Source organism: Liolophura sinensis, chromosome 7, assembly GCF_032854445.1.
Source record: "Liolophura sinensis isolate JHLJ2023 chromosome 7, CUHK_Ljap_v2, whole genome shotgun sequence".
Classification (NCBI taxonomy): Eukaryota; Metazoa; Mollusca; class Polyplacophora; order Chitonida; family Chitonidae; genus Liolophura; species Liolophura sinensis.
Window position 1 is genome coordinate 48,719,565 of NC_088301.1, and position 12,828 is coordinate 48,732,392.

At 36.3% G+C, this 12,828-nt stretch overlaps 1 protein-coding gene across 1 annotated transcript in view; it reads left to right on the top strand.

The window, feature by feature from the left end:
* The window catches only part of LOC135470985 (membrane-associated guanylate kinase, WW and PDZ domain-containing protein 1-like), a 77,346-nt gene extending 66,419 nt beyond the window's left edge, over positions 1-10,927 (top strand). Inside the window, exons 18-26 of the mRNA XM_064750034.1 lie at positions 158-310; positions 1,131-1,298; positions 2,059-2,093; positions 2,825-2,851; positions 3,841-3,950; positions 4,437-4,506; positions 6,307-6,465; positions 7,441-7,582; positions 8,124-10,927. Coding sequence (XP_064606104.1) covers positions 158-310; positions 1,131-1,298; positions 2,059-2,093; positions 2,825-2,851; positions 3,841-3,950; positions 4,437-4,506; positions 6,307-6,465; positions 7,441-7,582; positions 8,124-8,311 — 1,052 coding nt within the window. The 3' untranslated portion in view covers positions 8,312-10,927. The remainder of the gene's footprint in view (positions 1-157; positions 311-1,130; positions 1,299-2,058; positions 2,094-2,824; positions 2,852-3,840; positions 3,951-4,436; positions 4,507-6,306; positions 6,466-7,440; positions 7,583-8,123) is intronic.
* The last annotated feature ends 1,901 nt before the right edge of the window (positions 10,928-12,828 follow it).

Consider the following 12,828-nt stretch of genomic DNA (forward strand, 5'->3'; position numbering starts at 1 on the left):
AATGTACATTACCTGTCCAGCTGTTACCATTGTAATTGCAAGCATCAATATTTATATATATATGCCTATATGTATACATATATGTATATAAGGTTGGATTCATGGTTCACAACTTATGTGTGAATTCACTGAATTTTGGATGTTCTTTCAAATATAGATGTTCAGCTGGATTCTCAGCTTAGGGGAGGCAACTCCATTGACAACAACTATCCATATGATGTAACTGTGACAAGACGAGAGACGGAGGGCTTCGGCTTTGTCATCATTTCATCGGTGACAAAAGCGGGCTCCACCATAGGTGAGTTCATCGGTACGTGTCAGCACATTTATTACCATTTCATTCTGCTCACTGGGATACTGGCTTCTGTATAAGGGTCTTTATTACTCTTACATGCTATGGAGGCAGGGTGGTGCATTAAGGCTGCGTTTTTATTTTAAAAAGGGATGATTAAGTTTTTAATAAATATTTCTAGCACAGTTTCACAAACAGCCATAACCTATGATCTTACTGTCGCAAAACGGGAAATATTTCATTATGAAGGACTTATTTACTTTAGCCATCCCTTTGGCAGGCTAAATAAGCTGCATTCGTGTGTACGTTTTCCATGCAACACAATATATATTATTTGAAATAGAGGAGGCAGCAATCCTAATTAATCACATATGCATGGATTAATTATAACTATAACAAGTTTGCCCCAAAATCCACATTTTGGTTGTTTCCTTGGTTTACCAACAGGGCTAATAAATTATTTTGACTTATGTTGTTGAACACTTTAGTTTTATTTCATTTTTTATTTATAAGTGGGAACACAGGGTCTTGTCAATAATCATATACATGCTTTGGGTATATAAGGTTGCTTTGCATGCTTGATATTGCTATATATTCCAGTTAACTTAATATCAAAATATATGTAATGACATTCATAGAAGCATTAGTCATTGTACTTGACAGTACTGCTGTGTGAATATTTGTGTATAATATTTGAATATAACAATATGTGTCTTTGTTATATCCAAGCTAATAGACATTGAGTCCAAAAATTACCTGTAGGCTTGCTAAGTATGGGCGCTTTTTTTTTTAAACATCTTTTTGCAGACAATTTGCGACATTGTTATTCTTTCTGCAGGTCGTATTCTTGAAAACAGTCCAGCAGAAAGATGCAATCGACTTCACGTTGGAGATCGCATTCTAGCAGTGAATGGACGTGACATCTCACTGACTCATCACGAGGACATTGTTAACCTAATTAAGGACTCCGGCTACTCCGTCACCCTCACTGTTGGACCACCATTAGGTAGACTGTACTCTCAAACACTGGACCCAAATAGCATGATACACAGAATATTTTAATTCACATTTGGGGTTGTAGTTAAAAGAAAAGAGAAAACTAGACTTTATGTATATATTTGTTCCTCATTGATAAATTATCCCACAGAAGTTTAAAAAACATAATTTGTGATATAGCTCTACCAAGATATCGCAGTTTAGAGTATGCTAAATCGTGCACATTGAGGCCATGGAAAACACTATCATATTATTAGTTTTACCAACCAGAAACAAGTTATTTCCATAAACCCGAGGTTGCAGCTGTTTCCACTTACGTCACCTGAACTCTGTTTTGCCTTCTAACCATATGACTGTGGTGTACGGGTGACGTAACATCATGTTTCTGGCTGCTCTAACATAGTGCATCCCATGAACTGGTAAAAATTCCTAATTGATAGTTGATCTATTGTGTTACCAAGTATGTAAAAAAAATGTCTGTTTCCAGGTGTATTATTTGTTGTCTTTTCTTTTAATAGTATCTGTTTTAGTACATCATATATCTATATAATATTGTAAGTTAACAGAGTCTACATTTCACAACTTAGTTAAACATTATAAGCTGTGCAAGGATGTACAAATCCTCAGTCCAGCAAGGTCCTGTCAGCAATTATTGTAGACCTTGCATATTACTTGTGAACATTAATCTGGCCAGTAGTAACTTTTGAACAGTGAAAGGCTTTCAGTTTGTTGCTTTTATGATTTACATGTTTATATTCTCTTGGTTGTAGATGATGCGTCCAGCACTGCTTCAACATCACAACGAGTGAGTAATTCTACTACATACAATTTATTTTCAGGTTAAACTAAGGGGGGATAACTACAGCAGTTAGTTATATCATGTTATACTTACTAATTCTTCAACCATTTTGCATGTTTGCAAGGTGTTTATTTAAGCATATTCAGAAGGCATTATTCTGTGTAAACTGATGAAATTATGCTTTGTGTGAAGCCTTGAAATTGGCCAATCCAGCTAATGTAGTATTGTCTTCAAGATCAACTTAAAAATATGTAGAAATTGCACAGAAAGTTGCTTTGTTTCATGCAAAAAGGTTGAGGAATTAGGGTACAAACTAAAGTGTATTTAGACTTGTGCTAACGAATAAAGAGTTCATTGTATATTTGAAACAACATTATATGAAGTAAAGGACAGACCTGTAATCAGACTTGAAGTAAACTGCTTTTACTATATTAAAGATAGTAAAAAGAAGGTAACGTACACAATGGATAGTCAGAAAACACTTCTAATAACTGTAAGATAGGAAGAAGTAATGGAAGGTTACATATATGTAAACGACTGATTTTTGTATTGCATTGGTAGACAGGCACTCATTTACTGACATTTTATGATGATAAAAATAAACAGGTCAAAAACAGATCAAGGTGTTAAAAATAGTCACACCTATGCAATTCATTGTTAAAGTAGTTTTATTTTATTACTTTCTTTTATCAAATTTGTAAAAATGTGTCCTTTCCTTTGTTTATGATGTTCACCAGGCTGAAAGTAATTATGATGTCGTCAAGGTAATTAGGCGTTAAAGCAACCTGAGTGAATAGATAGTCATACTAGGGATGGATTGGTTACCTATAAATACTCCTTAGATATCGCCTCCTGCTTAACAAAGCATACTTACCACCAAGATCTTAATAGCTACCTGTTTGATGACACTTGTGCCAGGTGTTGTTCTCTAGCTAAGATGATCTTTGGCTAAGAGATGTCTTTATCAAATAAGACGATGGCTTTCTTGTGCATGTTTGAATGATTGGTTTGTCTGATGGCAGCAAAGGAAAGTCTATGTCATGGAAGTTATGCTGAGCTGCGAAAAAAACATAAGCAGATACATACATGTACAAGCACACCTCTAGATACTTAGATGTTTCAAAACTATACTTATGCTCACCTGTTTTCTTTAGTAAATGCCCTAGGAAATATCACTTTTGGCAATATCAGAGTTAAGAAAGTTATGTATACTATATTGTGCGATTTGTGAAATCTAATGATTCTCAGTTATGGACATATATCTGAAGCCTGGTAGATTTCTGGCTGGCCATGTCTGCTAGTAAAAGCTTTTCGTGCTGCATCAAAATGTAACCATGTGTGTGGCTTGTTTGTTGTGGCTTGGTTTTAAAATATGAAATGAATGGTTGTAAGGATTTAATGAAAATTTTGATATCCTCTCTAAGAATAATTCCTAACTATTGCCTGTGTAAAAAGAACAATAATATAAGACTAGGAAGGGGGTAGGAGAAACATCAGGAAGTATTTTTAATATTTTGTATTAACGATTGACGTTTTGACAAGTGAATTTTAAGGCTTAGTTCCTAGTAGTTCCATTTGATTCTTTCATGCAATTTATGCAAGCTTCAGATACTTTTTCAATAAAACTGTTTGCACTTTGTGTATTATAGCATTTATATGAAACTAGAATGGAATTGAGAAACACAGAAAGTGAAAGCAATACTTGTCCATAGCAGTGTTTTCAGGTGCCACATGTTTATATTTGTCTTATCAGAGCTCACAAGGTTCTATGATTAACGCCATGGCTTACCCAGCAGTCAGCGAGAGTGATCTATCCCGTAGGTCAGAGTATTCACCGTCTCATTATCAAGGCCCAGGTGACAGGTAACTTGAAGCACACCTAATGGTGACCTTAAGTTTTCCCTTAGGCCTTTAGCTATTCCTGACAGTCATTTCTCTTGATCAGAGAGCTTTGTTACCTTCATTGCTGTGAAGAGAATAATTTATATGTCTCTAAGTGAGAAATTTTTGGCGTAGAAACATACATAGTTACCTGTAAATGACCGTAACACCTAACTGTGTGGATGTTATTGGCTTTATTGATTTTATATCTAGTTGTAGGACCTTTTCAAGATAATGGTTAAATCTTTAATGGTTTAGCAGACTTTTCTATGCCGGTTCCGGTAACTTTGTTAAATTAGCCCCAGCCTTGAAATGCTGTTAAGTTGTTAAAGAAGGAGCCATTATTCAGAAAAGTCTTACAGTTACATATATTAAATTGACATTACCCTCTTTATGCATTTGAAAAATATCCTTGGCATTGTTTTTGCAACAACTGTATATTTTTAAGGGAAAAATTATTGTCCACAGATATGCCCACCCTCCAATGCAGAACGATCGACCCAAAGACCTCCCTCGCACAAGACCATATGGACCACCTGTAAGTTTACCTTTATAAATATTTCATGTTGTACATCCATTTACATGCAACTGGAATAATAGTCATAAAAATACTAGAGGAAATACAATTTCTCAACTCTTCCAACTGTAAATATTATTGAACATTGTTACTGCTTGCTTACTTCTCATTGTTGTCATAACATTGGTGTGCAAACAAATATACTATATACTTAAAGTTAAATTATAACTGAGATATGATATTTAAAATAAATTTCATTTATACACAATTGTTATTTTGAAGAAAAAAAAAGCTAAAAGAGAACATTTTATTTGCTCTATACCAGTAGATGTTCCCCATTTTATTTGGTGGCATTGTTTAATTTCGTTTTTTTTCTTTAAATTTATTTTATTGTCACTATTGATCTGTATTTGTTCCAGTTGGTGCCAGTTTTCTGTTCCATTCATTTCTCATCATGCCTGTCAACAAATTCATATCTCCATTATTAAAGATGGGTTCATATGGTAAATAGCCACTCAGACGATCTTGACAACTATTCTCATGATAAAAACATGGGAATTGTGTATGTATAAATTTTAAGACATCTTTTTTCAAAAGCATTTTGTACCATATTGTATTGAAGCAACTCAGTAGGACTTTTTGTGGCAGTAAAGCTTAGATGAAGGATTCGTAAAATAACACGTTTTAAATAATTTTCTATTAATTTTGCAAGAAAAATGTCTGAGTGGTGAACCATTTGAACTTCACCTTTTTTATCCATCTCATGCAACCTGGCATGTTTGATCTGCAATGATTCATGACCGTTGCATGCAGCATTTGAACTCTTTATGGTGGCATCTGCTCAGGGTTTAAGCAATACAGATGTCTAAGAAAATCAGGAACATTCAGGCAAATACTTTTGGACGAAGTCATATCTGTGTACCACATGTAGGAGCAAGTTCTAATTTTTTTCTTAGTATAGAACATGTAAGTACATGTATTTCCACAAAGCACCTTGTACAGATGAAGCACACATAGATACCTGCCTCATGTACATACACATGTATCAGTTGTTATACATTGTCATCTTAAAATTTTTCAAACATATTCATGTAAATAAAAAGCCAGTGTAAAGTTCTTTATAAATTGAGATCTGTCAGCTAACATCCAAAGTAATATATTACTAGTAAATTAGGTTAACAGGTAGCATTTGGCATGCAACAGGTCAGTGTGTGGAAATTTTTAATCTGAGATCATGGGTTAGTCGGTAGATCATGCATTCTGGAGGCAAATTGAGGAACAGAAAACTGAACTAACACCTTGACTACATTTTGCATACTTTGTTTGACACTCTGACATTCAATTCTCATCAGAGAGAAGCTGACAAAGATTTTGGCCTGGGCATTTAATTTTGAGGCTTGACGTATGTTGTAAGGCCTTGACCTTGTGATGATATTGGGGTGATCTATACTGTTTGGCCTTGACTTAGGATATTTGGGCTTGGCAGTTTGTTTGGCCTTGACCTTTGATATTTGAGCTTGACCGATATTGTTTGGCTATGACTACTGCTGTTTGGCTGTTGAACATCAGCTTGGTGGCTGTCACTTCGACCTTGAAATTATTAAGATGTTGTATTGGCTATGGTTTGAGTGGGGTTTTTGCCTGGACCATGCCATGAGGCTTTTACCTGACAATTTCACTTGTGACAATGACCGACGCGTAACACATCTGTTGTAAAATTTATCTCCCGCTCCCACCCCAAATTCTGACTCTTGGACTGTTACCTGCGAGGCAGGCTAGATGGTGTTTGACCTTGACTTTGTGCCTATCTGCATTGCTCAGGATCCAGAGGAGGAGGACGAGTTTTATACTGTTGAGTTACATCGAGGATCTCGGGGATTTGGGTTCTCGATACGGGGCGGGCAGGAGTTTAACAACATGCCCTTGTTTGTGCTTAGGATAGCAGAGGGTGGGGCTGCAGACCTAGATGGTAGACTACGGGTGAGTCACTGTTCCCCAGTATTACTAATCCCACCTCATGCAGCTGGCTGGACAACTTGGCTAACACAAGTTATTTCTTCTTCTTCTTGACTTTTTTTTTTATCCTCTTGTGACATCCTCCTTGCATCTGGCTTTATGTTAGGGATGATCAGCTTTATACCAGTAAATTGTCATCCACCTTCTCTCCACTTTGCTTTTAGTTCACAACATAGCACAAACTTTGTGTAGCTTTGTTTATGTTTTCTTCACCATCATATCTATATACATGTATATATAGAAAAATAGCATTATTTTGATGATTTCCTCTCAAATCACTGTTGACAATAAAAAACAGTATGGATATAGTTCTTGAGAATTGTTGTCTTCTAATAGAATAGTTTTGATAGTAAAGAAAGTTTGTTTTGTCTTTTTTGAAAGTATTGAAACTTACATCATAATGCTTACTTTACTTTGCCCGGCTTGATCACCTGTTTTCTGTTACTCTACATGCATGCTTGACTTGTTTAATCTTCCTTTCCATTTTGTGAAAAAACAATGAAAGAATTTAATGTCTGCCTTTACTCGATGCTAATGCAATCATTTGTAACAGCTTTGAATGCTCTTATTGGTTATATTTGTTCATATTTGTAAATCTGGTATGCATCATCGTGTTCTTGGCTTCCCTGGCGACAAGTTGCCTTTTCTGACAGTGACCCAGAGGTTCTTTAGCAGCCTATGTGTACCTAACATTTTGTCAAAAGAACCTGCATCTGATCACCATCACTGTGCATGTTATCACCTCTGTCTTGGTATGAATGTGCCTCCTGCAGAATTCTTTCAGTATTAAGAAAAAATGGTGCGTAGCGTCACAAATAATCAGAAGTTTAAAATGTATATTCATTTTGTTGTATTTTTCAAGATAACCATTTGTCACTGACAGACTATGGTCTTTCTTCATGTCTGTTTTGACATATCTCCCCTTGAATCATTGCTCAGGTTGGAGATCAAATACTGGACATCAATGGATACAATACTGAGAACATGACACATGCTGAGGCCATTTCCTTGATACAGAGTGGAGGGTCACATGTCCGTATGCATGTTAAGAGGACAGGGAAGCCCCCTCCCAACTACGGTAGTAAGCTGACAAACCATTTTCTCAGTCTTATTAATTGTAAAATGTGGCAATGTATTTGGTGTGGAAAGATCAGTGGAACCCTATACTTTGGCAAAGATACAAGTTCCATAAGGGGAGATAACACTAAGAAAGTTCTTCATAAGCTACAGTATTGGGATAGTTACTGGTATTATATTGATATCCTTGTATGATGTGATGGCACTTCACAGAAGTTTAATTGGCAGTGAAGCAATTTTGCAAGACATTTGTTATTCAGTTTTGAACCATAACGTAACGGATTGAAATAATTCTGGGATGTTACATGTGGTATCAGTATTAGTAACATTAATTATTAATACTGAGGCAATATGAACATTAATACATGTCAAGATGGACTATACTTTAATCCTGTCTTGTTAGGAAAGATAGTGATATCATAAACTTAAAACATTTTTCAGGTTTTATCCACAGCTATACTTATAGTACTGTAAATCCTGTAAATACATTGGAAGTGAGGTTAGAATACTTGTATAAGACACTGTGCTCCGACTTTTATTTACAGAACCAACTCCTTCACCAAATACTACCCGCCTGCCACCAGGTGTGTCCCTGGCTAATGGCCCAATTGGACACAGTTCACCACATGTGATGCGCAGGGGTGTGGAAAGGGATGACTACTATTACAGCAACAGTTATGTGCCAAGCCGCCACCCTCCACCCCCTGCTGCTAGGCAGTACCCAAACTACTGACTGTGCGCCTCATCCAACTGCATTAATTTCTAACAGGCCAGTCATCTTTGGCGTTCCTGGTCCACCCAAATGTGTTCAGAGTGCTTTGTTCCTGATACAATGCAATAATCAACTAAAGGAGCACAACAATGAGATGGAATTGGCCGGTGCTGGTCCAGAGTATTTTTTGCTTTGCAGAGAAAAGGTACATCTAAAAAAATTCTCCACATAGAAAACAGTAGTTTTCAGTCATCACACGAGTGTCTTCTGTCACAGATGTAGTAGTTGATGAAAGTAAATGCATGTTCATCCACAAGAATGTGAAAATATCTTGGTGTTTTACAGTCTTCAAGAGATCTGTGCAATTGCATGACATTGGCAGGAAGTGAAAACAGGATCTTAGAACCAAGCCAGATAGCTCTGGTAACCCACTGAATTCAGTGGATACTTGTAAATGTCCAAAGCTTTGCATGCAATCCTTGTGTGTCGAGCCAAATCAGGGAATTCGTCCAAGTTTTAATCAGGCAAGTCGGGTGTATGTAAACATGTGATAGTTGAAGATCATATCAAACGAATCCTGGACTGTTGTGATCTGGTGAAACAGACAGTATTATTCACGAAGAAAATGGAATATGGCCAAGGGTCCAGTTTATCAATATTTATGATGTGTTGCAAGTTACTTGTTTTGCTATATGTTGTCCATGAAGAAAGACTTTGTTCAGTGTAGCAAGCATCTCATCTTGGCTTGTTAGTCACCAGTACAGAGATGTAATACATGTAAAATATACCTTGATTACCTTATCAAGGATCAGTATCTGCATTTAGTCATTTTAATTAGTTGGGTTTTAGATGAGTTGGTTATAAAACATAACAGAATTTATAAAAACCAAAGTACTATTGATCAGATATACCTTTACGAACGTCCATCATCTCAGACATTTTGTGCTTTTAGTGACAACTAACAGACTGCAATTTTCATGGGTGACGACCATTTTCATTTGGTGATAAATGTATCTTTTATGGCTTTGCCACATATCCAATACAGAAATGCTGTGTCGTCCAGGCTGTAATTGGAGCTCTTGTGTGATTTTAAAATGTATTCAGTATCGAAGTCCAGCGTTGTATATAACACTGTTACATATACATTACATTGTGATATCAGCATCTTGTTATTAATCATTTATTTTATATCGAATCAAATTATGCACAGTTTCAGCAGCTTTATATGGATTTTACTGCCGCTCCGAACTTTTTTTGTGTCATGAAATGTGTGCATGTGAAGCATGACTAGCGTGACTAGACAGTTTCATTCATCATTGAGTATGCATGTCTGGTGAAAACAAATCATTCTCTGGTTTCTATTACCTGTTGTGTGTTTTAGAGGTTATGCTTCAATTTCTTATAGATTTTTCTCACTGTCACTCATATTATCGTGTACATTTTACTCCAGAGCCAATAGTTTAGGCAGCTGCCACTAGTGGGCATGAACCTGATGAGTAAATGTATATTTTAAACTATATATATGTATCATAATATATATAATGTGAGATTTTATTAGTGTTAATTTCCATTTTATTCGCCAATCTTTCTTTGTATTTTGACAACACAGAGGTTGAACATATGAAATTTGTACACAGGGTAAGGTACTGGGTTTCTGGAATATCTTATTAATACTTTGAAATTAAATTAAAAAGAAGTGGTCTTGATGTATTTGAACTCGGATCAGATTTGTTTTATTTCAGTTCAAGTGTATATTTCTACACAATTTCTTGTTACTTGATTGCTTAATTTCTGTTGACCTACTGTCTGAAAGGTGTGACATTTTCTGAAAGGGCCAATGCTTCCAGTACTCTTTGTTGTTTTGGTATACATCAAGCGTTTTCTTAGGATTTTTTTAGTATCTGAATTTAACTTTTATTTCTCCTTTAACAACTAGCAAATGTTTTAGCATTGATTTTAATGTGTGGAATATTCAATTTATTGCAGTTGACAGAAATTTTGGGTGATTCTGAAAAAAAAAGAGGCATGTTCTGTTGAAAAGTGATCCTGTAGTATATCTTGTTACTCTTCAGATTTCTTAATTGTTGTGCATAAGGCAAAGGATTTCAGTTGAAGTGAATTTCTCCCTTATATAGTTCATAAGGATATTAAATTATAAAATATCACAACAGACCTTAACATAAAAAGTATCAGGATGAAGTGAAAATAGCCAGTACAGTATTTTATACTGAACCAGGGTCTTTCTGTTGTATAGATATTCAACAAATAAGCAACATGTCACGTGCTATCAAGATTACATTGTGTCCTGCTAAACCATTGTTTCATTGTTATCAACTTAACAAAAAACTGTACAAATGTAGGACCAAAAGAAAGAAGGAAACACCCTGGGTAATATTCCTCATATCTTCACTATACTCAGTACCACCAACAAATGTCCTCTGTAAGCAACATGAATGGTTTGGCATTGTTAGCTTTTATGCCAAAGCCTATATTTTCTAGTGTCAGAAATATTGTTCCTACATAGAACAGAAAGGGTTCTCCATGTGTGTTAAATAAAGGAATATTGTCTATATATGACCAGTCATTGTTTTGTATTAAACTGTTAAATAAACTAACCATATTATATTATCAATATTAGACCTGTGTGAAGTGTTGTCTTTCCAAGTTTTCTAAATGCAGTCTTGGCAGGACAAATGCTGCTCACGTCAGCTCAGAGCACTGAGCCTATGACTCGCAAAGAGGCTTGTTCCAGTGTAGCTTCTTCATGTTTTGGAATATGGCCAAGAGACTGAAGGTGATGGCATCTGCACCGTGCTTTTTTTTTTTGGAATCTAAAATATTTGAACCGCTTGACCGAGGTAGAGTACAAATTCTCTTATGGTGCAACAAAGCTATGCAGAGATTGAAAATGTCGGAATTATAGATTTCTGTGTACTGGTGGTATAGGAAGTCACTTCTCTGCGTCTTCGATTTTTTTCGGCCGGTACTGTGCAACTTTTTTTTCCGGGTGTGCGCGGAAGTCAGTGGTGTGACTCAGAATGCTGGTTGATGGAGGATGAAGGGGAAACATAATTACCGAGGCTGCCCTTAAAACACCCCAACCCGATTGTATAGCTTGGGTTATTGGGTGCACCCGTTGCCTTTGATGGTGGTGTGGGGGATTCGAGACTGTGGTGAACTAACTGCACATTATTTACTGTCACTGACTTTAGTTTTTATTTTCACGGAATGTCTCGAGATACTTGAATGATTGGCGGACCAGGCGTTCTCGTTCGACAGTATTGATCTTGTTGGGGTGTTGTTCCCAAGTGCGTTGTGAACATAATATCCGAATTAGGTCGACTCGTAAACGAAATGTCATATTTCCAACGATTCCCTAAAATTCCAAACGCAAATTCACAAAATCTCACATAAGAAAAATTCAAAAAACTTAAGAGTGAAGGCGTGTGGTGATGTATCCTTGACACTAGTTTTTGCAGTAATAATATTTGATTGAAATCGCCACCCAAGACACGGGATTTAACAAATGCTAGAAGGGTACACGCCATGTTCATAACTCCTTGATAAATTACTATCCAAGTAAGGATACGGTAATTTACAACGTGAAAATTGAAACTATCCCTCTTGTGGTAAGGCCTGCGGGATAGGAAACCGTTTTGGTTTTTATACAAATACAGGCTCAAGAAAGATGTATCCTCTGGAGAGCGCGTTTTCTAAATTTCTTCTCTACTAAATGTGTATTGTTTAAAGACAGCAGATCATCAATATAAAGTAGTGAATGAGAAAGATCAGGCCTAATAAAGATTACTTTTTAATAGTTTCTGCATATAGACATATTTATACGAGGAAAAGTACAGTTTTTTTCTTAAAGTCGGTGTGACAGGAAACCGTAGTGGTCTTTCCACAAATACATGTCCAGGTGAGATGTACCATCTGGAGATCCTTTAGTTCGGGAAAAGTAGCGAAAATGGACAATATGCCAGTCAGCCTGCTATGAACGGATTATTTAAAGCCAGCAGATCATCGACATACCCTCCAAGGAGATTGACAGCTTCGGTGGCCTAATAGATAGAGCGTCAGCCTTGATGTCGAGGGACTTCGGATCAAGTTTGGGTACCCAAGTCACTGAAAAAAGGTACATGTTGCTGCCTTCGACTGGGTACGAGGGGTGTCACGTCTGCTGTCTTGGGCATGATACTTTAGTGGCGTTGACAAATGTTTTTTATAGAATTTAACATAGATCTTGGTAATAAAAAATTCGGTGAAGAACGAGACATCTTATCAGCTGCACGTTTTCACTTCTTAAGAATCCACAATGGCCAGCAGTTGACGCCTGAATTTTTTCAGTTGCACAAAAATGCACAAACTTTTTTTCAAAATCGCTGTTCTTCTTGAAATGAGAGCAGAATCAAGTTGGGTTTTACAGCAATATAATACGAGCTTTGTATGGAGATTTATGCATTTATTGGAATCCCATCAGTGGAGTTGTGGTATATGTGACGGAAAGGTAGAGATAAACTTTTTGAGAAAGAACTAAC